The sequence below is a fragment of the Paroedura picta genome, chromosome 4, assembly GCF_049243985.1.
Source record: "Paroedura picta isolate Pp20150507F chromosome 4, Ppicta_v3.0, whole genome shotgun sequence".
Lineage (NCBI taxonomy): Eukaryota > Metazoa > Chordata > Lepidosauria > Squamata > Gekkonidae > Paroedura > Paroedura picta.
In genome coordinates, this window is record NC_135372.1 from 5282596 (window position 1) to 5310314 (window position 27719).

A 27719-nucleotide genomic window follows, 5' to 3' on the forward strand; every position below is an offset into this window, starting at 1 on the left:
AGCAGTAGGTGCAAACTTAAATGGACTCCGGGGAATGGTAGAGGACAGGAAGGCCTGGAGGATCATTGTCCATGGGGTCGCGATGGGGGAATTTCACAGTCCAGTAGTTCAGTAGTGGAATTGGCTAGCTAAGGAGGTGGTGAGCTTCCCTTCACCAGCACTCTTCAAGCAGCACTGGACAGATGCTTACTATGGATGCTCTAGGCCAGTGGTCCCCCAACCTTTTTGAGGCCAGGGACCGGCGGCAGCAAGGAGGGCGATTGCCCTGCTGTGCATGCCGCGCATGCACCATGTGCGGCCAAAAACATGCATTTTCGGCCGCGCATGCGCAGCCCTGCTTCCCTCCCCCCCCCTCCCACAGTAAGAAGTTTGCTGGGCCGCAAGCTTGCGGCCTGGTAAGTTTCTTACTGCGGGAGGGCGGGGGCGGGGAGAGGGAGCCGTGGCCCAGTGCCAGGGCCTTCGCGGCCCGGCACCGGGCCATGGCCCGGTCTTTGGGGACCACCGCTCTAGGCTGATCCTGCCTTAAGCAAGGGGTTGGACTTGGATGGCCTGTCTTCCTCCTTCCAACTCTGTGATTCTACAATTATACAGTAAATTTTTAGTTTTACTAGGCCTGCCTGCCCAGGCCATTAAAGGATGTTGTGTGACTGCTGACCAGAAATGCTTAATGGTTTCATATTGTCTTCCCAGATATGCGTCTAATGCAGGGAGATGAAATCTGCTTGAGGTACAAGGGAGACTTGGCCCCACTGTGGAAAGGAATTGGCCATGTGATTAAAGTTCCGGATAGTATCCTTTTTACTTTTAAGAGTACGAAGGATATGGATTGGCATCCTGGGTGAACTCCATAGGAAGTCCAGGTGCTCTGTGCTGAGATTCAAGAGTTTGCCTACCCAATCAGGAGAGGTGATCTCTTCCCCCCCTCCCCTTGTGTCACAAAACTGAAGGAATGCCCATGGTCTCCATTATACTAGTCTTCCCTTCCATCCAGGGGTCTCAGAGGTTGCATAAAGATTCTTGGGCAGTCTCTCTTTTGCACAGTTTATCCTTCAACAGGATAGCGTAAGCATAGCCCTGCTGCATTAGACCAATAGTCTTTTTTGCCCATCATCCTATTTCACACAGAGGCCAACCTAATTACGCTCGAGGGCCAGCAGCAGGACATAGAGGAAAAGGCCTTCCCTGATATGAACATCAGAAGAGCCCTACTGGATCAGACCAGGGGTCCATCTAGTCCATCATCCTGTCACACAGTGGCTAACCAGGTCCTCTGGAGTGCCAACAACGGGGCATTGAGGCTGAGGCCTTCACTAACTCCTGATAAGAAAATCAGAAGAACCCTGCTGGAATCAGATGAGGGGTCCATCTAGTCTCTTACACTGTGGCCAGCCAGTTCTTCTGGAGGGCCAGCAACATAGAGGCCTTCCCCTGATGTTGCCTCCTGGCACTGGTATTCAGAAGCTCGCTGATGTGTCCTCCATGATCATGAAGCATCTTGTGAACCTTTAGGCTGAGTTTTTTGCTGAACAATGATGCAACTAGCAATGGGATGGGGAAAGAGCAGGGCCCTTTTCTAAAGCATTTGCAGCTTTTTGTGCATATTGCTACTTAATAAGGTTTTGAAGATTATGGTGATGAGATTGCGATTGAGCTGAGAAGCAGCGTCGGTGCTCCTGTGGAGGTGACCCACAACTTCCAGGTGGATTTTGTGTGGAAGTCTACCTCCTTTGACAGGTGGGTGAGAGACTCATTGAGGTCACTCCTGAGTGAGAGAAGCAAGAGGAGGACTCCTGCGGAAGGGCATGTGCCAAACGACCTCTCCCTTTTTCAGGATGCAGAGTGCCCTCAAAACCTTTGCCGTGGATGAAACTTCGGTGTCCGGCTACATCTACCACAAGCTGCTTGGCCACGAAGTGGAAGATGTCATTATCAAATGTCAGCTGCCGAAACGTTTCACGGCCCAGGGGCTCCCTGACCTCAATCACTCTCAGGTAGCCCTAATCCTGTGCCATGGGTAGCACAACGTAAGAGAGATGTTCCATTGCCCATGGGTGTCATTCACGATATTCCTCTCCCCAGGTATATGCTGTGAAGACTGTTTTGCAGCGTCCATTGAGCCTTATCCAGGGGCCTCCAGGGACTGGCAAAACTGTGACATCTGCCACCATTGTTTACCATCTGGCAAGGCAAGGAAATGGGTAAGAACCAGAGCAGAGGGCGCAGAATCCTGATAGTTAAAGGGGAATGCAATTGACAATTGACTCATGTACCCCTGCTTCTAGGGCAGCTGCACCAATTGCCCACTTGTTTGTGAATTCAGTGGCAAATGCCAGGATTATAGTCTAGGACAGAGGTGGCCAGACTGACTCTCCAGAGGCCCATCGGCTACAATTCCCATGAGTCCTTGCCAATGTGTGCCAGTTCAGCTCCTGCCAGCTAGGGATTCTTTTGATGACATATTTCAGTTGGATTGAATCAAAGAGCGTGCCAGGCAGATAGCTCTGGAATACCTCCTAGAGCAGTGGTTCTCAACCTGGGTGTCGAAATGATATTTTCTCAGGGGTTGTGGCAGGGCAAGCAGCTTGGCCGGGAGGGGGGTGGCACCATCCACCCAACAGCCTTGCGGGGTAGATCAAGATAGAATGTTCGTCTGTCTGGGGTAGTGGAAAAGAGCGAGATCGGCATGGGTGGGACAGAACTGAACTGAGAAACCCCGGGAAAAACAATTTATATACAATCACGAACGATGGATCTTCACACCATGGGTCAGTTTCTGTTTAATTTCTGTAAACGAGCACTTGCATAATTTTATGGTTGGGGGTCACCACAACACGAACTATATTAAAGGGTCACAGCATTAGGAAGGTTGAGAACCACTGTCCTAGAGGAAGTTGTGGGGAGCAGCTTGTGAACCTGCATGCTTAGGACTCTCTTTCTGGTTTCCCCCATCCCCACCCCCTTTGTTTGCTAGAATCTTCTCAACTTCTGCAGATGGATGCTGCAGTTTTTTTCTCAACACAAGCCAAAAGCGTTACTCACACCTCTGAGTCTAGTTCACTGTTGGCAATATTACTTACCAATATTAGCAATATTACTTACAATATAAAACTTACCAAGTACTTGAAAGAAAGCAGCCGCATCTCTGCTGTCTTTGCAGTCGTGTCTTGGTTTTGGGTAGCTGAGAAGTAGGAAGAAATAAATTTAATACTGAATGAGTGTTGTGATGAAGCTTATTTAGTCAGAAGTAAGTCACAGACTGTGACAGCATCAATTGAGACTGGTCAAATGTTATAAGGTTGAGAACACAGAACTATTTGTACCCGTATTAGCTGACTGTGAAGGAAACTAGTCTCATTTACATTAAGTTTGGAAATACGTTAGTACCTGTCTGCAGAACAGAGGAGTAATCTTTAATCCTGCTGATTGGCTTGCATGAAAGTTTAATATGGCACATTTTAAAGCAAGTTTACACCTAAATGGTTAGAATTGGTCCAAAACAGAACCTTTCACTGCTTCTTACTGCTCCTCAAAATCTCTTCAAAAGGAAAGTTGGGAAAAACATTAAGGGGTAGCTTCCTCCATTCCCCCCCCCCCCCATATATGTATCTGTCCTATTTAGTATTCTGGCTCCCTGCCCCCATCACCTGCTAACCACATTGATGAGCACCTTTCTGCTGAATGGCACCCAAGCTTTTGTTATTCACCTGCTGACAGCTTGACTTTTACATGCTGGCAAGACAGTTTTGTTCCCGTGCCCATTTGGGTTATTCCCCACCCTCCACTGTCCTCGATGCAGTTTTGACTGCTGGTATATGACAGTACTCTAAGCCAGGGGTAGTCAACCTGTGGTCCTCCAGATGTTCATTGACTACAATTCTCATGAGCCCCTGCCAGCAAATGCTGGCAGGGCCCTCATGGGAGTTGTAGTCCATGGACATCCGGAATACCATAGGTTGACTACCCCTGTTCTAAGCTCTGGGGCTGCTCTTTAAAATGCCGTGACATGGTTTATTGCTTGACTTGACCCTCCCTCCTGTCTCTCCACTCCTCTTAGGCCCGTACTGGTTTGTGCCCCAAGTAACATAGCTGTGGACCAGCTGACGGAGAAGATACACCAGACTGGACTGAAAGTGGTGCGTTTGTGTGCCAAGAGCAGGGAGGCGATTGACTCCCCGGTTTCTTTCTTGGCCCTACACAATCAGATCAGGAACATGGACAGGTGAGAGGGCTGTTTGAAAAAGGGGGGGGGGGCTGCCTGTTCCTTGGATTTAGTTCAGGCATTGAGTGTTCTGGTTCTTAGATTTGCCATGCCTTGCTGGGTGGCCCCTCTAGACCAGTAAGTTGATTAGCCATGCTTTAGTCCTTTCCGTTCTTCCTGGCTTAACTTGTAATGCCCTGCTGGCCCCATCGTCATATTGTTGCAACGTGTTCAGGTGATGTTTAAGTAGTAGGACATTGCCAGGAAGATGACTAAGGGCCAGCTTGGTGTTATGGTTAAAGAATGGTGGCCTCTAATCCGGAGATCGGCTCTACACGTAGCCCACTAGGTGACCTTGGGCCAGTAACAGTTCTCCCGGAGCACTCTCAGCCTCGCCTGCCTCACGGGGGCCAGTTGTGGGGATAGGAAGGGTAGGCAATTGTAAGATGCTTTGAGGCTCCCTCAGGCAGTGAAAAGTGGCGTACAAAAACCAGCTGTTCTTAAACTGCTACTGCAGCCGGGCATCTGCTGAAAAAAATTCAGGGCAGCAATACAGCGCCAGTGATCTCTGTTTGCTTCTCAGCATGCCTGAGCTCCAGAAACTTCAGCAGCTGAAAGATGAGACCGGAGAATTGTCCTCTGCAGATGAAAAGCGCTACCGGGCCCTGAAGCGGACGGCTGAGCGGGAATTGCTGATGGTAACAGTTTTCCCCATTGAGGCGGTCCAACCGGGCAAGTTGCCCGCCCACAGTCTGACGGGTGCCATGGTGGAAACCTGAGGGGAAAGCATCTGTGTCTTTGGTGTAATTTGAAGCCCGGGGGGGGGTTGCTGCTGGGGGCTGCTCTTCAGAAGCACTTGTCCTTTTCAGAACGCAGATGTCATCTGCTGCACGTGTGTGGGTGCTGGAGACCCAAGGCTGGCCAAGATGCAGTTCCGCTCTATTTTGATTGATGAAAGCACCCAGGCCACGGAGCCAGAATGTATGGTGCCAGTCGTCCTTGGGGCAAAGCAGGTAGGCTCTGGCTCCTGAAGCAGAGAAGCCAGGGGCACTTGGGCCTGCTTGTGGCAGCTTGCTTCAGCCACCTTTTTTGGGGAACGTTTTTCTTTGTGTTGTTGGTTTGCCCTCCGAATGTCGGGAAGGAAAATCCACGTCATGCCCACGTTTGAAAGAGAGGGTCACAAGAAAAGGGCGCCTTCTAGTTTGGGTGATTAGATGGCTATGTCTCAGCAAGCCGACTCAAAATGCACTAGCCCACCACAGATTTCTAGATCTTTGGGGTTTTCGGGGAGGGAGGGGGTTGGCCTTTTGTTCAGCTGATTGTGACCTTCCCTGGCCTGTGTTCTCAGTTGATCCTGGTTGGCGACCATTGCCAGCTCGGCCCTGTCGTGATGTGCAAGAAGGCAGCCAAAGCAGGCCTGTCCCAATCACTCTTCGAGCGGCTGGTAGTCCTGGGGATCCGGCCTATCCGCCTGCAAGTGCAGTATCGCATGCACCCTGCCCTGAGCGCGTTTCCTTCCAATATCTTTTATGAGGGGTCTCTCCAGAACGGCGTCACGGCAGGTACAAGAGCTGGGGGAGGGAAGAGGGCTGGCAGGGAGGTGGGCTCATGGCTTATATCCAAGCAGCATGGCATCTTCCATAATCATGCTCACCAGGTGCCAGTATCTACATCCTGCCCCTTGGCTGTCCTGTCTTCAGTGGAAGATGTTGGGCATATTTAGAGTTATGTCCGTGCCTGCATATCACTGTCTCCTGTTCCTCCACAGCGGACCGTGTGAAAAAGGGATTTGACTTCCAGTGGCCTCAACCAGATAAGCCTATGTTTTTCTATGTGACCCAAGGGCAAGAGGAAATTGCAAGCTCTGGTACATCTTACCTGAACAGGTAAATAATGGGGGAGAAGTTAACTGTTTCAATCATTTTAATGTTTATTGTTATTATTCTGGGGCTGTGATCCCACAATATGTTTGCCTCAGTTTCCTTGAGCGACAGGGGCTTGCAGTTGCTGGATCCCTGGGAGGGTTCATCTCCAAGAGATTCATGTGCAGTTTCATGAGTGGGAGGAAGATGGGCACTCAATTGGGAAAAGATGCTAAATGCAGTACCTCTAGTACCACCCCCACCCCCAAAAAGGAAAACCTTCTTAGGTTCACTTAAAGCATGTTGGAAGAAGTATCCAGTTCAACAAAGTTTATGACTTTAATGGCTTGCCTGGGTGAAATGGAAGCAGCCTGGTGAAAAGCAGGGTATAAAAACCAACTCTTCTTCTCTGGCTTCAGTGTGTCTAAATAAACCATAAGCAGGATGAGCTAACTCTTCTCCCCCTACCCCCAGGACGGAGGCTGCAAACGTGGAGAAGATCACCACCAAGCTGCTGAAAGCTGGCGCGAAACCGGATCAGATCGGCATCATCACCCCCTACGAGGGGCAGCGCTCCTACCTGGTGCAGTACATGCAGTTCAGTGGCTCCCTTCACACCAAGCTTTACCAGGTACAGTGCACCCAAAGCTGAAGCAGGAGTTCCCCTGGCCTACTGTGGTGTAAAAGATTCTCTCCTCACCCCCTTATTTAGAGGGTTGTATTCAGCAGGCCCATGGATGATGGGTGGAGGGGGCTTTTGTATAGTCCTCAGCCTTTCTCAACTTTTTAACGATTTTACGACTTTACTTTTTTACATTCTTCAGGCTTCAAGAAATGCCAGAAGTTGCATTATTATGCAGAAATATGGTTTGGAAGCATACACACAGACCTCCTCCTGATCCATCATTGGCAACTGTGGGGGGAGGTCAACATGCTGATATATACTCATAACACCCAATAAATGTTTAACGAACTTTACAATATATACCCAAAATTAACTCCCACCCATTCAGGAAACTGTTCCTGGGCAGTCAAGAAAGCCTGCTTTATCCTGTGCCATTTTTCTCCCCACAACTGAATCACTACCTCGAAGCTGTTTTTTTTTATCTGGGGGGCAGGAGGTATTTGGGATGCGGGCAATGGGTGGGAGCTGGGGATGAGTGAAAAAGCTCCTGTCCCGTGACCAGCCTTCACCTGCTAATAATCATTATCTTAATTTTTATATCTCACCTTTCCTGGCTAGCTCAGGGTGGATTACAGTATAAGTTTAAAACAGTGCATTTCTTTAAAACCTGTTCTTAAAAATTAAAACATCTATATATTTACATCAATCCTATTCGGTAAACTAGGGAGAGGCAGGTCATCCTTCTAATTTCAGCAGAGGTCAGATCTTCTTGATGTCCTGCCTGGCAGAAGGGCTCTGTCTTGTAGACCCTACGGAACTCGTGAAGGTCCCTGGTTAAGTACTTGAGGGGACATGGGCTTCTGTTGTGATGCAAAAATGATGCAGTGGGAAATGCGTGATTGCTTGTAAGCAAGTATCTCTCTCTCTCTTTCTCTCTCTCTCTCTCTCTCTCCTCCCCCTCCCTCCTGTCAGGAGGTGGAAATAGCCAGTGTTGATGCCTTCCAAGGACGGGAGAAGGACTTCATCATCCTGTCTTGTGTCAGAGCCAATGAACATCAAGGGATCGGTTTCCTGAACGATCCCCGGCGCCTGAATGTGGCTCTCACCAGAGCAAGGTACCGAACCCTCCCCGGATGCATTCCTGAACCTCTCAGGGTTTTTGGATTTCTTTTTCAACAGGGGTTCTGAACATCTTGCAGTTTTATTCCAGTGTGCTACTCAATGCATTTTAAACAGCCCAACCAAAATGTTGTGCAGCAACATAAGTTTTCCTGCAGTTAAGCCATATAAGGTTTTAAAAGAAAGAAATAGAAGTATAAAAAGCAGAAAATTATTTATTACATTTATACCCTGAGAGCCAATTTGGTGTAGTGGTTAGGAGTGTGGACTTCTAATCTGGCATGCCAGGTTTGATTCTGTGCTCCCCCACATGCAACCAGCTGGGGTGACCTTGGGCTCGCCACGGCACTGATAAAACTGTTCTGACCAGGCAGTGATATCAGGGCTCTCTCAGCCTCACCCACCTCACAGGGTGTCTGTTGTGGGGAGAGGAATGGGAAGGCGACTGTAAGCCGCTTTGAGCCTCCTTCGGGTAGGGAAAAGCGGCATATAAGAACCAACTCTTCTTCTTTTCTTCCCTGCATGCTCAGAGAGGCTTAAAAGGTAAAGGTATCCCCTGTGCAAGCACCGAATCATGTCTGACCCTTGGGGTGACGCTCGCTAGCGTTTTCATGGCAGACTCAATACGGGGTAGTTTGCCAGTGTCTTGCCCAGTCATTACCATTTACCCCCCAACAAGCTGGGTACTAATTTTACCGACCTCGGAAGGATGGAAGGTTGAGTCAACCTTGAGCCGGCTGCTGGGATTGAGCTCCCAGCCTCATGGGCAAAGCTTCAGACTACATGTCTGCTGCCTTACCACTCTCTGCCACAAGAGGGTTAAAATAGATAAATAACACATTAAATATTGGGATGTTGTTGTTGTTATTATTAGTGTTATTTAAAATAGTTACCACCTCTTTCCCTAAGTGAAGAAGAGGGAGGTATAAGAAATTTATTCAGATGACATTTTGTTGGATTGGTCTTAGACAGGGAGGCCAGCAAATATAAGTTGTTTCTTGGCCTCAACCAGCTCTGTATTCCAGGCCCTGCAGGGCCCTGGTCTCATTTGGCAGAGCGTTCCACCAAGCCAAGACCGGGGCTGATAAAGCCATGGTTGAGATTAATTTTACTTCCTTGGGGATTTGGACCCTAAGCAGATTTTGTTTGCTATAAAATGTAATATTCTTTGAGGGACAAAATGGAAAAGGCAGTCCCATAGATGTGAAGGTTCCAGACCGATTGGGGTATCCTGTTTCAGTTTTCGTAACATATGTCTGATGGCACAGATTATTTGACTAGCCAAAGGCATTTTGTTGACTCACATTGTGCTCAGTGGCCTATATCCTCCAACAGTGGCCTATATCCTCCAACTCCACTCATCCAAGCTTGAAGCCTTTCTCCGGCCTTCTCTGCTAGAGATAACCCCCCTTGGGACAGAGGAAGGCTGAGCAAAAAGGAAAGGGTAACACAGACTTTGAATAGCCTTGCAACTGCAGCACAGCAGTACAAAACCCATGCAGGCCAATTTGAGTTACCCCTTCCATTAAACATGAGGTGACCAGATTTCCAGCCTTTGGCAGGACAGTCCTGCCTTTGGGGGCATTTCCCCCATGTCCCACGGCATTTTCAAGATGTCCCATGGTGTTCTCCATTAAAATTTTTTTTTATATATGTTGTTAGGTGCGAAGTAGTGTCTGACCCATCACGACCCCATGGACAATGATCCTCCAGGCCTTCCTGTCCTCTACCATTCCCCAGAGTCCATTTAAGCTTGCACCTACTGCTTCAGTGACTCCATCCAGCCAGCTCATTCTCTGTCGTCCCCTTCTTCTTTTGCCCTCGATCGCTCCCAGCATTAGGCTCTTCTCCAGGGAGTCCTTCCTTCTCATGAGGTGGCCAAAGTATTTGAGTTTCATCTTCAGGATCTGGCCTTCTAAAGAGCAGTCAGGGCTGATCTCCTCTAGGACTGACCGGTTTGTTCACCTTGCAGTCCAAGGGACTCGCAAGAGTCTTCTCCAGCACCAGAGTTCAAAAGTCTCAATTCTTTGATGCTCAGCCTTCCTTATGGTCCAACTTTCGCAGCCATACATTGCAACTGGGACGACCATAGCTTTGACTAAATGCACTTTTGTTGGCAGGGTGACGTCTCTGCTTTTTAGGATGCTGTCTAGATTTGCCATAGCTTTCCTTCCCAGGAGCAAGCGTCTTTTAATTTCTGCCATTAGAGTGGTATCATCTGCATATCTGAGGTTGTTGATATTTCTCCCTGCAATCTTGATCCTGATTTGTGACTCCTCTAATCCCGCCTTTCTCATGATGTGCTCCGCATACAAGTTAAATAAGCAAGGCGACAGTATACAGCCTTGCCAAACTCCTTTCTCAATTTTGAACCAATCAGTGATTCCATGTTCAGTTCTCACTGTTGCTTCTTGACCTGCATATAAGTTTCTCAAGAGACAAATAAGATGCTCTGGTATTCCCATCTCTTTAAGAACTTGCCACAATTTGTTGTGCTCCACACAGTCAAAGGCTTTAGCATAGTCAATGAAGCAGAAGTAGATGTTCTTCTGGAACTCCCTAGCTTTCTCCATGATCCAGCGTATGTTGGCAATTTGATCTTTAGTTCCTCTGCCTCTTCAAAATCCTGCCTGTACTTCTGGAAGTTCTCGGTCCACATATTGCTGGAGCCTAGCTTGTAGGATTTTGAGCATAACTTTGCTAGCATGAGAAATGAGTGCAATGGTGCGGTAGTTTGAACATTCTTTGGCATTGCCTTTCTTTGGAATTGGAATGTAAATTGACCTTTTCCAATCCTGTGGCCATTGTTGAGTTTTCCAAATTTGCTGGCATATTGAGTGTAGCACTTTTACTGCATCATCCTTTAAGATTTTGAATAGTCCAACTGGAATGCTGTCACCACCACTAGCTTTATTGTTGCTCAGACTTCCTAAGGCCCATTTGACTTCACATTCCAGGATGTCTGGCTCCAGGTCAGTAACTACCCCATTGTGGTCATCAGGGATGTTAAGCTCACTCTTGTATAGTTCTTATAATTTTGCCACCTTTGTGTAATCTCATCTACTTCTGTGAGGTCCCTACCATTTTGGTACCTTATCATACCCATCTTTGCATGAAATGTTCTCTTCATATCCCCAATTTTCTTGAAAAGATCTCTGGTCCTCCCCATTCAATTGTTTTCTTCTATTTGTTCGCACTGTTCATTTAAGAAGGCATTCTTATCTCTAGCTTTTCTCTGGAATTCTGCATTCAATTGGGTATATCTTTCTCTTTCTCCCTTGCCTTTCACTTCCCTTCTCTCCTTAGCTATTTGTAAAGCTTCCTCAGACAGCCATTTTGATTTCTTGCATTTCTTTTTCTTTGGGATGGTTTTAGTTGCTACCTCTTGTACATTGTCGCGAACCTCCGTCCATAATTCTTCAGGCACTCTGTCTATCAGATCTAATTCCTTAAATCTATTTGTCACCTCTTTTTGTCACCTGTACAAAATCTATTTGTCACCTGTACATGAGCCTCTTGTGGCGCAGAGTGGTAAGGCAGGCATCTGAAAGCTTTGCCCATGAGGCTGGGAATTCAATCCCAGCAGCCGGCTCAAGGTTGACTCAGCCTTCCATCCTTCCGAGGTCGGTAAAATGAGTACCCAGCTTGCTGCTGGGGGGTAAACGGTAATGACTGGGGAAGGCACTGGCAAACCACCCCGTATTGAGTCTGCCATGAAAACGCTAGAGGGCGTCACCCCAAGGGTCAGACATGACTCGGTGCTTGCACAGGGGATACCTTTACCTTTACCTTACTGTATATTGGTCGGGGATATGATTTAGTTCATACCTGAGTGGCCTAGTGCTTTTCCCTACTTTCTTCAATTTAAGCCTAAATTTTGCAACAAGAAGCTCATGATCTGAACCACAATCAGCTCCTGGTCTTGTTTTTGACTGCATAGAACTTTTCCATCTTTGGCTGCAGAGCACATAGTCAATCTGATTTCTGTGTTGACCGTCTGGTGATGTCCACGTGTAGAGTCGTCTCTTGGGTTGTTGGAAAAGAGTGTTTGCTATGACCATTGTATTCTCTTGACAAAATTCTACCAGCCTGTGCCCTGCTTCATTTTGTACTCCAAGGCCAAACTTGCCTGTTATCCCGGTTATCTTTTGGCTTCCTACTTTAGCATTCCAATCCCCCATGATGATAAGCACATCATTTTCTGGTGTTGCTTCTAGAAGGTGTTGTAGGGCTTCATAGAACTGATCAACTTCATCCTCTTCAGCAGCAGTGGTTGGGGCATAGACCTGGATCACTGTGATGTTGAATGGTTTGCCTTGGATTCGAACTGAGATCATTCTGTCATTTTGGGGATTGTATCCCAAGACTGCTTTTCCTACTCTCTTATTGATTATGAAGGCTACTCCATTTCTTCTGCGAGATTCTTGTCCACAGTAGTATACCTGATGGTCATCTGAATTAAATTCACCCATTCCTGTCCATTTTAGTTCACTGATTCCTAAAATGTCGATGTTCAGTCTTGTCATTTCTTGTTTAACCACGTCCAGCTTGCCTTGATTCATGGATCTGACATTCCAGGTTCCTATGGAATAAAAATCTTTACAGCATCGGACAGTCTTTTCGCCACCAGTTACTACCACAACTGAGCGTCCTTTCGGCTTTGGCCCAGCCGCTTCATTCATTCTGGCGCTACTCATACTAGCTGTCTGATCATCCCCAGTAGCATATTGGACACCTTCTGACCTGAGGGGCTCATCTTCTGGCGTCATATCGTTTTGCCTTTTGGAACTGTCCATAGAGTTTTCATGGCAAAGATACTGGAGTGGTTTGCCATTTCCCTCTCCAGTGGATCACCTTTTGTCAGGGCTCTCAGCTATGACCTGTCCGTCTTGGGTGGCCCTGCACGGCATAGCTCATAGCTTCACTGAACTATGCAAGCCCCCTTGCCACAACAAGGCAGCGACAGCCTAGCTCAGACAGGCTGGGCTCAGGAGGCCCCCACGCAGGCCCGGGCTCCAGGGCGTGGCTAGCGTGGCACCGCCATTCCCACCGGATGGCGGCGGCCGCAGGGCCCTGGAGTGTAGCGGCAACGCCTCGTGCAGTGCAAGCCCTGCCCTGGAGCCCGAGCGCCTCCTGAGCTCGCTCCGCTCTGCTCTCGTGCTACCTCCACTGCAGTTTTTTCTGACTTCCTTCTGACTTCTTGAGAGCCAGTTTGGTGTAGTGGTTAGGAATGCGGACTGGCATGCCGGGTTCAATTCTGCACTCCCCCACATGCAGCCAGCTGGGTGACCTTGGGCTTACCATGGCACTGATAAAACTGTTCTGACCGAGCAGTGATATCAGGGCTCCCTCAGCCTCATCTACCCCACAGGGGAGAGGAAAGGGAAGGCGACTGTAAGCCACTTTGAGGCTCCTTTGGGTAGGGAAAAGTAGCATATAAGAACCAACTCTTCTTTTTGTGGTGGGAGAGCCCGCCTGCTGCCGCTGTTGACACCGCCGTCTCCCCGCTGCCACCCTTCTGAGGCCAGTCGGGGGAGGGGTGAGGGCCCGACTACTGCCGCCACCGCGAGCAACCAGCTTGCTCTCACTCTTCTTGCTCCGGCGGCGTCTCGGTGGCGCTGTAAGTCGGGGAGGGAGGAGGGAGAGAGTCCGCCTGCTGCCGCCGCCCCGCTGCTACCCTTCAGAGGCCAGTCGGGGGGGAGGGTCTGAGTGCTGTGGTGGCAGTGCGTCCCACTGTTTGTCCCCGGAAATCTGGTCACACTAATTAAACAGAGCGGGTCCATATTTCCTTTTCACCCCTATTCTGCTCAGTTCTTCATAAGAGCTGCATCCCAGCTACCTGTCAGCTTACATTTTCCCATTAGGCAGTTGGTCCCTTCCAGCTCTTTTTGCAGGCCTCTTAGCCTGCCTTTTCCAGCTGTCCTGTTTCTTTCCTCTGTTAGAAGAGCAGCCTACTGCAGACAACAGGTCTCTCCAACAATTTCAAGGATTCTTTGCGCTTCGTTCTTATTTGCTAGCACGGGCTCATGGGAATTGTAGTCCATGGACATCTGGAGGACCACAGGTTGACTACCCCTGTTCTAGAGGATACCTTTTGGGCTCCCAGACAGAGATCAGGCCCTGGGCTGCATTCAAAAAGCTTTGCAGATTGAACTAGGCAGGCTAGTAGCTTGTCAGACCTCTGTTGAATTCTCAGTAAGCAGACTCGCTGTTGAAGAAAATCTCTTTATTGAAGAAAGTAGCAAATAAACCACAAGATGTTTCCTTGCTAAAGCTAAAGGGCACGATTACAAGCATAATTTTTTATGTTTTTCCTGAGACTCCTCCCTCCAATTTGAAAATAGGAGCACTAAACAAAATCCCAGGCACTAATATTTCCCTAGCAAGGTTTCACATTTGGGAGTGTGCACTGGAGTTTTAGACAACATAACGCATTCCTAATTTATGCATATTCAAGGACAGCGATAAAACCCGCTTTGTGGAAAAAGCGACCTCCCCCCCCCCCCCCCGGTGTCTATGGAATAATACTGGGCAATGAAAGCATGCTATCAAGGAACCAGGGGAACAAGTAACACATGAATGGGATATTGACATAGCCAGGGCCTCCAGACAAACTGAAGGGCTGCCTGCCCCACTGACACTTCAGATTGGGCTCTGGGCCTTGCTCCAGACAGCAGGCTTAATGATAGGGTGGTTCCCCAGGACAGGGAGTAACACTGTGGGTTTGAGGCAACTCCTTGGAGTACAGCTTCCATTCTTGGCAAAAGAGAGACTAAACTATGTGCAGACTTCAAAGGAATAAGAACTCACCAAGTTCTTGTCACAAAGGGGAAAGTGTGGTCACCACAAATGGAATGGGAAGTCAGCTCTTTAGTTGTGCATGGAGTGAGGAATCTCATTGTTCAAAAATAAAACACAGTCCAGTGGCACTTTTAAGAGCAATGCAATTTTCATCCCAGGTAGAAACTTTTGAATGCATTCCTGGAATTAAACTTTGTTGGTCTTAAAGGCGCTACTGAACTCATACTGTGTTCTGTTGCTTCAGACCAACATAGCAACCCACCTGAATCTTTACTCTTAAATCGAAGTTAGAGAAGAAAGAGGCCCTGATATCCGAATAACATTGGGAAGAGGTCCAGTTATTTCCCCATTCTTTCAAGGGACCTCAGTTTCCCTTGTTCCCTTTATTTCCACCACCCCTCCTCCTCCCACCCAATTGCTTTTCCCTTTTTTCTTGTGTTCTTTGGGTTTTCCGGGGCGGGGGGGGGATCTGCTGCCTGGCTCAAGCCAGGGTCAGCTGGCTTGACCACAGGGGTGGGTCTGGATGCCTGGAAGTGCATCCAGTGAGGAATGGTTTGTGGGCTCCGCCACCTCCTTAGCTATTGCTTCTGTTTGTGGCCATTTTGGGGCTGGGCGGGGGCAGTGAGCAGTGAAACGAGGGCCAGCTCTCAGTCTTGCTCTTGATTTTGCAGATACGGTGTGATCATTGTTGGCAACCCTAAGGCCCTGTCCAAGCAACCTCTCTGGAACCACTTGCTGAACTACTACAAGGAGCAGAAGGTGCTGGTGGAAGGGCCACTGAACAACCTCCGTGAGAGCCTCATGCAGTTCAGCAAGCCCCGGAAGCTTGTGAACACCATCAATCCAGTGAGTGCCAGATTGGTAGCCTGCCTTGGAGGGAAGGGAGTTGCCAGAAAACTGGGCCATCCTGCAGAGAAGGAAGGACCAAGAGTGAGGTCTCAGTTGCTCCCACCGCTCCTAAATGAGTTCTCAATACTCTCTGTGAGAACATGAGTGAGGACATGTTGGCCCATCCAGTCCTAATGCTCCATGCCACACAGCAGCCTCCTCTTATTGCCGGACGGGCTTCCTCGGCAACATTTGATGCTGTCACTTATGGTGCAAAACCTCTGGTTGCCTCCTTGGGCTGGTAGGGAGCCTCGTGACCAGCCTTTTCCAACCTTTTCACCATGGAGGAACCCCTGAAATATTCAGGATTTGAGGAATCCCGGAAGTGGTGACATGCCCGTTTGGAGAAGTGGGAATGGAAGTAAGATGCGGGAGCCAAGCAATCAATTGACGCATCGTTCACCGTTATTCCATTGTGGAGAAAGAGACTAGGCCCGTAGAGCCACAGGGGAAGTGGGCTCCAGTGACCTCTAGTGATGTCAGCTGTCATTCAAACTTCTGGAACAGGCTGTGTCACCGCTCTCACCTAACTCGAGGTTTCCCTGGAGCCCTGGTTTGGGAATCCCTGATCCAAACCTTCCAGCCCATATGGTACGAGCTGGGTAGGGGAGAGAGAAAGCTTAGGATTCCACGGGGGGCTGGGACTCCTTCAGCCCACATCCTCCGTGATGATTCTGCAGAATGTTCAAAGTGTTTTATTTAAAACGCTAGAATTAAAGCCCATTGTAGTTGATACAACGGGTGCTAGCATGTGTGGAGGGGGGAAATAGTGAAGAGAGAGAGGTAGAAAGAAAGAGTGATTAAGAAAGAGAAAGGATAGAAAAAGAAAGTAAGAAAGAGATAAGAAACGAGAGCGAAAAGGGAGTGATAACAAGAAATGTAGCTAGAAGGAAAGAGATAGAAAGAGAGACAAATATAGAGAGAAAGAGGGGGAGAGAAACAGAGAATTACAGAGAAAGAAGGAAAGATATAGTAGTAGAGATGTAGAAAGTGGGGAATGGATGCCATGGCATCTCCCAGCCGAGGCTTCTCCAGGCTGCGCAGCTTTCTTAGTATGTGAGGGAGGGGGGGGGCAAAGACGGTGCCCCCCCATGGGATTAGGCTGGCATGGCCCAGCAAAGGCCCAGCAGGCCGTGCCAGCCAGCCCCCCCTTTCCCTGGGATACAAAAATGGCTGCATGGCCTGGAGAAGCCTTGGCTGACCAGCAAACTGGAAGGGCGAGGCTGCCCCAGTCCCCACAGCCATTTTAGTATGCAAAGGGAGGGGGGGAGGGGGGGAGTAGGACAGCAACCTCCTGCTCTCTCCTTCCCCCCCCCCCCCAATAGGATTGGGCTGGCAGCCAGCTCCCCCACCCCCGGCCTTTCCCCGGATACTAAAATGGCTGAGTGGTCTGGAGAAGCCTCGGGCGACTGGAGAAGCAGCCATTTCAGTATCCGAGGGGGCGGGGGCTAAGCATGGCACCCTCCCTACCCCCAACCGGCAAGGGCCTTCCGTGGCCCAGGGGAAGCCTCAGGGGCCGACCGGCAAGAGCCACTTAACATGGGCCAATTTTTAAATGTGTATTGGTTAATGTAGCCGTATGTGTGTCATATCAACCCACCCATCCCTTCCAAAATAGTCATTGATGGGCCTGGAGGGGGGATGTGGGGAGGGGAGGGGCCCCTGGTAGGCATGTACCCAGCTATGCTTCCCATTCATGCCAGTTCTGGGGTTTCTCGAGGCTTGAATAATGTTTCTCAATGGAAAAAACATTGTGGAAGACTCTGCTAGTCAGTATTCCTGAAGGCATGCTGGAGGGTCTTGTGTTAGACTGCATCAGTAGTGCCCACAATGTATGTGCCTGTTTATTTTTTCTGTGTTCCCCTCACCTCTAGGGAGCCCGGTTCATGACGACTGCCATGTATGATGCCCGTGAAGCAATTATCCCTGGATCAGTCTATGACCGTAGTGGCCAAGGTAGGGTGGAGCTACCAGAGCCAAGAACAAAGCTGACTTGCTTCACTATTTTGGGTGCAAACTGGGTGGCAGCTCCTTGTCTGCAGGTGCTTTTTTAATCTACCATTATCACAATTAGGCAATACAAGGATAGGAGGGGGGGACCCAGTGAAATATACAGAACAATAAACAAATCAGAAGACACTGGGATACCTATATAATAACACAAGATCGCTGAGTCCAGCATAGCAAGTAGACACACAAGGAATTTTCAGTCTTCAAAACACCATTTCTTTAATGATTCCCAACGCATTTAGCTAAACAGTGCTTTATCACAGGTTTCCAAAATCTTAAAAATGAAGAAATACACTACAGCAGTGGTCCCCAACCATTTTCCGTCTGGGGACCGGCGGGGCAACTGCCCCGTCCGCGCAGCGCACATGAGCAGCGCGGCCCTGATTCCCGCAAGCTTGCGGCCCGGGGAAGTTTTTTACTGCGGGGGGGTGGGGAGAGGGAACCGCGGCCCGACACCAGGCCGCAGACCGCAGGTTGGGGACCACCCCCTATCTAGTGCCCATTGTATTCCTGAATGCAACAGGCTTGGCCCCTAGTTAAGTATAAAACAGTATTGACAAAATTATTTTAAAATGTCATGAACACATACGGAAAAAAACATTTCAACATTTCAACAACAATTCAAGAAAATCACTTTCTTAATAGAGAAGCTTAGACAACATAAATAAAATAATGAATAAAGCCTGCAGTACGTAAGTTCATGCCTTATTAATAATATATATATACAAAAGGTCTGCCTGATACATATTAGTCTCCATCCTAGACTATTTCAGCAACCAAATACTGTAAAAACAAATCCGTTGGGAAGAACTGCAAAATTAAAGAGGCTACAAAATCATAACATCCAATCAAGTTCTAATAGAGACTGAGAAGGTGGCTTAATTCACTCGTTTTATATCTTCTGACTGTTGGGGTAGAATGGTGTGGAAAGTATCTTGGGTTTGCGTCCTCTCAGGGCTCTCTTCCGCACTCTGCTCTCAGGCCGCCCTTCCAGCATGTATTTCCAAACTCATGATCAGATCGGGGTGATCAGCACTGGGCCGAGCCACGTCACTGCTATGAACATTCCTATCCCGTTCAATCTGGTGATGCCTCCAATGCCTCCACCTGGGTACTTCGGGCAGGCCAACGGGCCAGCGGCTGGTAGGGTGCCCCACAGGGATTTATTGCTCCCTTTCTGTGCTCTCTCTCTCTCTCTCTCTCTCTCTCTCTCTCTCTCTCTCTCTCTCTCTCTCTCTCTCTCTCTCTCTCTCAGTGTGTTTTTTTCATTGCCCTCAATCATAGGCCTGATAGAAGAGTGCTGCCTTGCAAAAGTGTAATAGCTCTGTCAGGGCCCAAGTTTCAGGCAGCAGCTCCAGGTGGGAGCCGGGGCTGAAAACGCCCTGATTCTGGTCAAGACCAGGCGGGTATCTTTGGGGCCAGGGACTACCGATAAGTTTTCACTAGAGGAGCAAAGTACTCTCTGGGGGGGGGGACATAGTGGGAGAGGTGGTCCCTTAGATAACAGATCCCCTAGGGCGCTAAAGGGCAATACATCCCTATGAGTTTAAACCTGAAAAAGAAGCCTGATTCCCAGTTGCTCCTTCCAAGCTTAAAATATGAACTTGGCTTTCCCTTCAGTTTGGGCAACTAGGCTCTTCCATAGGGGGCAAAGGTGCCTGTGATTCCTGGCCATCTGAAGGGGCCGCTACTTCCCCTGCAAACCTGGTCGGTAGCTCCTGTCTGATCTGTCTCCAGTATCCCTCGTCTGCCTTCGGGGTGACTCTCCAAGATGGAGAACTGGTTTGAAAACACAATTGCTGTGTTCTGCCAATGGTGAGATGTGGATGTTGCAGGACGCGGGAACGCAAAAGGCAAGACCAGCCGTGGCGGACGCCAGAAGAACCGTTTCGGGATGCCAGGAACTAGCCAGTCCAACCTCCCCAACAGCCAGGCCAGTCAAGATGTCGTATCGCAGCCCTTTTCTCAGGGCCCCTTGACTCAGGGCTACATCTCCATGAGTCAGCCGTCGCAGATGAGCCAGCCAGGCCTCTCACAGCCTGAACTGTCGCAGGTAACACTGCCGGAGCTGTGCTTAGCATGTCTGGGAGGGGCCCAGTGGGTTCCCATCTCTCCCACCAGATAATCAATAGCTTCCCCTTCTTTCTCCCCTCCCACCTCCCTTCTCCAGGACAGTTACCTTGGTGACGAGTTTAAATCTCAGATCGACGTGGCCCTGTCACAGGATTCTACCTACCAGGGGGAACGCGCATATCAACATGGAGTGACGGGACTGTCACAGTATTAGAGTGTAAGGTGTTGGAGGGGATTGGGGGGGGGGGCATGAGGGGCTTCAAGCCCAAAACCATCTTTGCTCAACCTGGGCCACAGGCCTAGCGGCAAAAGCCAGCTTCTCTTGGTCAATCCTGTGCTTCCCAGCAGAGCCTTCAATCGATACACAAAGTTTGTTGGTAAAGTTGCAACAAACTGGCCGAGGGGCTCTGAGGACAGACTTGAATGTGTGAAGCAGCCTTTCTCAGCTTTTTTGCCATGAGAAACCTCTGAAACATTCTTCAGGCTTTGAGAAACCTCAGAAGTGGCACAATCGTGAAGATGATGGTGGGCAAGCATAGCTGTGGACATTGGCCACTGGGGGAGGGGCAGGTCAGCATGACCATATATAGTCACATCACCCAATAAATGTTTAACAATTTTTGAATATATATAAAAAATTAACTCCCACCCCTTCAGGAAACACCTCCAGGTCTGTCAATAAACATCAGGGCTGCACAGAACCCTGGTTGAGAAAGCCTGCAGGAGATGCAGGCTTCCTGGGACTGGTGTGGGGTTGTCATACATGAAAATGTCTGGCTGTCCCAGAGAGCTTGCGTAATTTTTTTAAATTGCAGAGCCCAGCAATTCAAGGTAGAATTGTGCGCTTCGACTCGGTTTGGCCCCCTTGTCTACCACCGAAGGCCAAAGTGGTGTGGCAAGGAGGGGTGGCGGCAGCAGCATGCCAGCCGCATGCAGACGCAGAGCTCTGCCTGTGTGCAGCTGCCAGCTGAAGCTCCACTGCCTCTCCGCGCCACTGGCTGCCTCAGGCTTTGGTGACTGCCGAGGCGGCCGAGACGAAGTGCTCACCCCTAATCAAGGTTCAGAAAGCCTTCTTGGCATCCTTGGGTCTTGCCCTCCACAGATAATAATGACCCCTTCCTCCTTGCAGGTTGAAGAAGAGGAGCTAAGCTTGTGCAGAGCTTAGTTCGCCAGCATTTTATTCTGGGTAATAAAAAAAAATAAAATGGATACCTGTTTTCCACTGCTAAAACTGAAGCAACTCTGTGAGAGCAACAGGAGAGAGAGAGAGAGAGAGCGATACCAGCGGAGAGGAGAGACGAGTGCACGCGAGAGAGAGCCAGAGAGCCCACTGCTAAGCTCGCTGAGACGAGGAGACTGACCAGAGGTGGGAGAGAGCGCCGGGGGACCGACCGGCATCTCGCTGGGGGGGAAGCCTACCTGCCCTGCAAGAACCAAGTGGTCAGCGGAGTCCCCTGTTCCCCCCCTTAGCTCCACCCCCCATCTACACACACTGAGAAGGAGAGCGCAAGGCCTTAGGAGCACGTCCCATTTCATTCCGTTCTTCTGACGAGCTGGGCGTCACATCGGTTTCAGAGCAGGGGAGGCGTGAGGGGGAAAAAACCCATCTCAGAGTTGCGTGTGTGTTGGTTTTGTTTTTGTTTTCTCCCCCTTCACCCCTCCCAGAAAGGCAGTATCCCTTGACCTTTTTTTCAGGAGCAAGCACATCCAAGAGAGGAGGTCCTCGTGCCCATGGGGGAGCCAGCTGGCTGGTGTCTGACTCTGAGACGGGTAGTGATGGTGGGGGTTTGGTCCCGAATTCAGCTTTGAAACTCGTGTGCGATTGTCACCCAAGTTCCACGCAGGCTTCTTTTGTGATGAGATGGGGTTCTTGTGTTCGTGTTGTTTTTTTCTTTTTAAGATGAGAGATTCTTTCAAAGCAGCACTGGATTTTTTTTTAGAAGTTTTTGTCTCTGAAACAGTAGTGGGTCTGTGGGCAGGGGAAACCCTTGTCTGGGGAGCCTTAAGAAAATATAATCATTTTCTGCTTATAGAACAAAAGTAGAGCTCTGGTCTTTTAAGGTTTTTCTTTTCCTTCAGTGTGACTTTGGTAGATCGGCCTCTTCTGGATGGCAGATAGCAATTAGTGGGGTATGGCAGTGAATTTGAGGGTTCACAAGCATTTATCTGTTGCCATTGGCTCCTCTCGGGACTCTGCTCTGGGAAACTGACTCATTTGTCCCTGCCCCCCCCATATGATATCACTTGCTTCACAAGAAAAAGGGGGCTTTGGTTTATCTGTGCCCTCTGGTCTCAGAGGAGAAAGGACGCCGGGAGATGCCTGCTTTTATTCACCCCCACCAAGGTGGGATGTAGAAGTGGAACCTGGGGATTATATTGGGCTTGAAGTTACAGACTCTACAAAGGAGAGGGGAGGGAAAAGCAGGCGGCTCAGGTCAGCTGGCAGTAGGTAGGTGGTGTTGGGGCATTTGCCGGAAGGAATAGGTTGTCAGGCAGGCAGTTCTACACAGCAAAGGGGGCGTGCCATGGAAGTTTAAAGAAATCGGGAGCTTTCCCAATGGGGAGCAAGCCCCCTGGGCTGTTTCCCGAGGGCCCACCAGGCCCACCCGAACAGGGGTGGGGGGGGGGCACTCTCCCAAAGTCGCCTTGGCAGAAGCATCTTTATCTGCATCTCGAGCTTTCTAGAAAAAATCCGCTGCAGAAGTTAAAATTCCCTGATTAAGTTTGCTCTGGTGTTCTTTGTTTTTTGAAATGGGCAAAACAATAAAGTAGGCTTAACATCTTTTTATCTCCCCTTCCCTCCCCCCATTGGCTGAGGCAGTAGTTTGACCGACTTCCTAGAAGTGGTATTTTTAAACCTTCTGAATTAAATTCGCTTTTTGATCAAAGGGCTGTAAGCATCTGTTAACTTTTGTGTTGCGTGCGCATTGAGGAACTCTTGGTAGCCTACATGGAATGTACTTAGAGAAGAATGCCCCCCCCCCATTTCTTTTAGGGATTTGGAAGTCTTGTCCGTCCCATTCCTTTCTCTCTCACCTACCCACCCTGACAAAATGCAGAAGAATTCTGCAAGCACCTGGACTCTTTCTCCCCCCCCCCTTGGCTCATCATCCCATTGGCTGGCGTGGGTGGGGCCGTCTTCACAGGATACAAGAATACAAGGGCAGGGCGATGGGATCGTGTGCTCACCAACTGAGACAAGAGTTTGGACTTCCGTCGTGTGGGGGGAAGCACACACCTGGCCACCCTTCCTGCTGGAGTGATGGATTCTTCATTTATCCAGGTTGTCCGAGGGCTGCTTTGATTTTGTTTGCAGCATAGATTTCTCAGCTAGCTTTTTGAGCATTTGAACCCTCTTGGCGCAATGCAAAATCCATTGAGTAATATAGTGCGTCGTTCCACACCCTACCCCCTTCTTATTCCATTGCCTTCCTAGATCTTGTCCGCCCCACCCATCTTCCACTGGATTGCAGCTCTTGCCTCTGCTTTGTGCCGGCTGATGGTTTTGTTCCCCACCCCACTGCCCAGGGTCGCTGTTCTGTTATATAAGCCCTACCCAAACATCAATGCTAGCGCACTGCTGAACCTTTTTTCTCTCCCCTGTCCCCCCAAATTCCTTTCCGTCTCGGTTTGTTTTTTAAAATCTGTTTGTCATCAAATTTAAAAGAAAGAAACTGAATAAAGAGCTCTTGCATTCAATCTCCAGCAGCCTGATCTTTGTAAGGAACAGTTCAGAGCTTGATCAAAAAGCTGCCTTTGGGACGAGTTTCACGTGTGCACCTGCCCGAGTCCTTGCTCAGGAAGAAGAGAATGGAGCATTCTGTGCCTGGCCCTGGCTGACTTCAGGCTAGTCATAGTTCTCTGAGAGCTGTTCTTGCAGAGCAGTTTTCGGAGCTCTTTCTCAACCCCACCTACCCCCCCCCCCCCGTCGTCTGTAGTGGGGAGAGGAAGGGGAAAGGCATTAGGATTCTTCGGGGAAATGTAAAGTGGGATATAAAAAACAGCTCTTCATCCAGTCTTCAACCCTGATTAAGAAAGAGATCCTGTAGCCAAATGTTTGCTTCCTTTTTTAATTTTAACACAAGATTCCACTGAAATACCCTCCACTAAAAAAAAAAAGACAAAATACTTAAGAATGTTAAAGCATTAATGTTCCTTTGTCTTATTTCTTGGCCTGAGAGCACACAGGGCCAAACTCTCCAGTTTTCATTGTAGAAAACTAAATAACTTTCATGTCTGGATAGGGAAAAAGTGAATATCGGATGGAAGAGAACACAAAAAGGCCCTTTTGCTGATGCACCAAGGATGAATCCCACCGAACCACTGTCGGCAGCAGAGTCTGTGTCCTCTAGTTCTGTACCTCCTGACTCCTCCCCAGGGCATTACAGCCACCGAACTGTCATCCACACAGGGATCCCAAACCCGCTTTAGTGTGAACGGCCGTACAAGCTGAACGAGTGGCGTGGGTGGGGGCGGGGCAGGGAGAAGCCTGCCTCCCTCAGCGACACCCACATTCGTCCACCACCATGTCTTCATAATGGCGCAAAACCACATTGTCATCGTTGTCATAGTACAAGATGGAGATGGGGGAGAGGCGGACCGGGACGCAGCAGGGCTGCGGGGTCCCTTCAGGGTCCAGGGAGTGGACCATGGTTTGCAAGATGGCATGATTGGTGCTGTTGAGCTCCTCGGTCAAGGGGAAGGGGCACTCCCCCAGGCAGTAGTTCGCCAAGTAGCCCTGTGGGGCGATTATCCAGTTCTCCCAGCCAATGTCGCCAAAGCTGACATACAACCGGCGGGGCTTGCAAATGTTGCTGACACCGGCCGGCACATAGTGGGAGCTTCGCTTGGCCCTGCCCCCTTTACAATGTTTAGGGGCAAGGGTGATCACCAGCAGGGAAACATCCAGGAAGGAATCCAGGCGAGAGCAAAGCACACCTGCCCGGGGCGAGGCAATTTCCAAGATCAAGCCCAGGTTCCGGCCGCTATCCCGCCAACTCTTTGCTACCTCAGTCAGGTTAAAGAGGAAAGACTTGTGCAGGTGCAGGAAGGACTGTTCCACCAGCAGATTCCGGCTATACGCATGGGTAGACATGCCCCGCAAGGCCATCTGGGAGGCTTTGTAGAGGCTCAGCTCAAAGGGCGGCCCCAATCCAGGAGCCTGGTAGGAACTGTGACTGAATCGGATCTGGAGTTGGGCCATTGTCAGTTCTTCTGCGTCCTCCAGGGCAGAGAAGTTGAAATATAACCGCTTCTGGAGACACACCCAACTCTCTGGTTCCTCTCTGTGAATGAAGCCCCCTAGATGGCAAAGAAAAACGAGTCATATTTTTTATATTCCATTTTTACTTTTCAGTTTGAAATGAAAAGCTAACCAGTTGCTTCTTCAGAGGCTCAGTGTGGGCAACAGACTAGGCAAACATGCTGGGCTTTCTTTTGGCATGTGTTTTGCTCCCCCTAGTGGTCAGTTTGATATCGTATCTCAGTATAGCTGGCATAACAACCTGTGGATATGCCAGACTTAAACCAGGGAGCAAAGCATATGCAGAAAAAGGGGGGGAATCAAAGCAATATGCCTGAACAAGTGCAGAAGATCAAAAGAACATTCAGTCATCCAATGAAGGAGGATGGGGCAGGGGAAATCACACATTATTATAGAATCATAGAGTTGGAAGGGGCCATACAGGCCATCTAGTCCAACCCCCTGCTCAACGCAGGATCAGCCCTAAGCATCCTAAAACATCCAAGAAAAGTGTGCATCCAACCTTTGCTTGAAGACTGCCAGTGAGGGGGAGCTCACCACCTCCTTATTCCACTGCTGAACTACTCTGACTGTGAAATTTTTCCCCTGATATCTAGCCTATATCGTTGTACTTGTAGTTTAAACCCATTACTGCGTGTCCTCTCCTCTGCAGCCAACAGAAACAGCATACTGCCCTCCTCCAAGTGACAACCTTTCAAATACTTAAAGAGGGCTATCATGTCCCCTCTCAACCTCCTTTTCTCCAGGCCGAACATTCCCAAGTCCCTCAACCTATCTTCATAGGGCTTGGTCCCTTGGCCCGAAACCATCCTCGTCGCTCTCCTCTGTACCCTTTCAATTTTATCTACGTCCTTCTTGAAGTGAGGCCTCCAGAACTGCACACAGTTCTCCAGGTGTGGTCTGACCAGTGGTCTGACCAGTGCCGTATACAATGGGACTATGACATCTTGTGATTTTGATGTGATGCCCCTGTTGATACAGCCCAAAATGGCATTTGCCTTTTTTACCGCTGCATCACACTGCCTGCTCATGTTTAGTTTACAATCCAAAACAAAGTCTAAGACAAAGTGAAGAGGCCACGAGGACAGAAGGAAATGGTGTTGAGAAGAAGAAAAAAAAGGAGAGTACTGGTAATTGGAGACTCCCTACTAAGAGGAATGGATCGTCATGTGGCTGGGCCCCACCCCCTAACCAGAGAGGTGTGTTGCTTGCCAGGGGTGAAAATTAAAGACATTTCAGAACGGCTGCCCAAACTCCTCAAATCTACGGATTGCTACCCATTTGTGATGGTCCACGTGGGAACAAATGAAATGCCTGTACCATCGCTCCTATTAAAACAAACTATCAAGATCTAGGGAGGAAGCTCAAGCAGATGGGGGCACATGGTATTCTCTTCAGTCTTGCCTGTCAAGGGAAGAGGAATGCGTCGGGAGAGGAAGATAATGGAGGTGAATCAGTGGCTGCATAGTTGGTGCTGGCAGGAGAGATTTGGTTTCTGGGGCCATGGGATAGGCTTTCTTGAGGAAGGCCTACTAGCACCTGATGGACTGCACTTATCGAAGTTGGGGAAGAATGTATTTGGCAGGAACCTGGGGAGATTCATCAGGAGAGCTTTAAACTGAAGCCACAAGGGGAAGGAGACGTTCAACATAGGGAGTGTAAGGAAGGAGACCGATCGGGGGCAGCCCAACCGGCAAGGCCAGCTCATAGGGAACCAAAAGTAAAATGATTCAGATGTCTTTATACTAATGCCCGAAGCATGGGCAATAAGAAGGAAGAGCTGGAACTTCTCATGCTGATGGAAAGGTATGATCTAGTAGGCATAACAGAAACTTGGTGAAATGATTCTCATGACTGGAATGTAATAGTGGATGGATATGAACTGTTCAGAAAAAACAGAATAGATCGAAGAGGTGGAAGAGTGGCACTGTACGTGAGGAAAGGGCTTACCTGTCAGGAAATTCTAGTGAAGGAGAATATATCTACAGTGGAAAGCATCTGGGTGAAAATACGAGGGGAAAACAGTGTGGTGGTTGGTGTCTGCTACCGACCGCCTGACCAACGAGAGGATGTGGATGCTGCACTTTGTGAGCAGCTTGAGAATATATCCAAGCGGCAGGACCTTGTCATCATGGGCGACTTCAATTTCCCAGATGTGTGCTGGGAAACTAACTCTGCGAAGCGTCCTCAGTCATGCAAATTTCTGACCTGCCTGGCTGACAATTTCATTTATCAAATGGTAGATGAACCCACAAGAGGTTCAGCCATACTGGACTTAATACTGACATACAGGCAAGAATTGGTGGATGAGGTGAAGGAGGTGGGGACCCTAGGGGAAAGTGATCATGTCCTCATAGAATTGCTTTTGAGATGGGGAGGCAAGGAAGCTTGTAGCCAGACATGGATTTTCGTAGGGCAAACTTTAATAAACTCAGAGACATGATGAGTGTCATACCATGGACGAGAATGCTGGAAGGGAAGGGAGCATGTGAAGGGTGGGTGCTACTCAAACAAGACCTATTGCATGCTCAATCAATGACTATCCCAGAAAGACGAAAACACTGCAGGAGCTCTAAGAAGCCTATTTGGATGAAGAGAAAACTTCAAGAGGAACTAAGAAAGAAAAGGAAAATGTTCAGGAAATGGAGGGAAGGACCGAGCTCTAAAGAAGTGTACCTACAGGTTACTAGGCACTGTAGTTAAATCATCAGAAAAGGCCAAAGCTGAGAGTGAGCTTAGATTGGCCAGGGAAGCCCACTATAACAAGAAAAGATTTTTCAGTTATGTGAGGGGCAAACGTAAATTAAAGGAGGCAATAGGCCTACTGTTGGGTGCAGATGGACAAACTCTAACGGAGGATGCAGAGAAAGCAGAAAGGCT

At 49.1% G+C, this 27719-nt stretch overlaps 2 protein-coding genes across 4 annotated transcripts in view; one reads left to right on the plus strand and one right to left on the minus strand.

Moving 5' to 3' along the window:
* The window catches only part of UPF1 (UPF1 RNA helicase and ATPase), a 37529-nt gene extending 14254 nt beyond the window's left edge, over positions 1-23275 (plus strand). The window contains exons 8-24 of one of the 2 annotated variants that reach the window (XM_077331628.1): positions 691-789; positions 1623-1734; positions 1832-1991; positions 2080-2198; positions 4055-4219; positions 4782-4896; positions 5068-5211; positions 5547-5760; positions 5967-6084; positions 6535-6691; positions 7658-7800; positions 15277-15451; positions 17368-17449; positions 18485-18646; positions 19339-19556; positions 19674-19793; positions 20706-23275. In XM_077331628.1, the coding sequence (XP_077187743.1) occupies positions 691-789; positions 1623-1734; positions 1832-1991; positions 2080-2198; positions 4055-4219; positions 4782-4896; positions 5068-5211; positions 5547-5760; positions 5967-6084; positions 6535-6691; positions 7658-7800; positions 15277-15451; positions 17368-17449; positions 18485-18646; positions 19339-19556; positions 19674-19790 (2300 nt within the window). In that variant the 3' untranslated portion in view covers positions 19791-19793; positions 20706-23275. The remainder of the gene's footprint in view (positions 1-690; positions 790-1622; positions 1735-1831; positions 1992-2079; positions 2199-4054; positions 4220-4781; positions 4897-5067; positions 5212-5546; positions 5761-5966; positions 6085-6534; positions 6692-7657; positions 7801-15276; positions 15452-17367; positions 17450-18484; positions 18647-19338; positions 19557-19673; positions 19794-20705) is intronic. The other variant, XM_077331629.1, reaches the window with a different exon arrangement.
* A 192-nt stretch (positions 23276-23467) lies between these two features.
* The window catches only part of CERS1 (ceramide synthase 1), a 78677-nt gene continuing 74425 nt past the window's right edge, over positions 23468-27719 (minus strand). Inside the window, exon 2 of one of the 2 annotated variants that reach the window (XM_077331631.1) lies at positions 23468-24877. In XM_077331631.1, coding sequence (XP_077187746.1) covers positions 24075-24877 — 803 coding nt within the window. In that variant the 3' untranslated portion in view covers positions 23468-24074. The remainder of the gene's footprint in view (positions 24878-27719) is intronic. The other variant, XM_077331630.1, reaches the window with a different exon arrangement.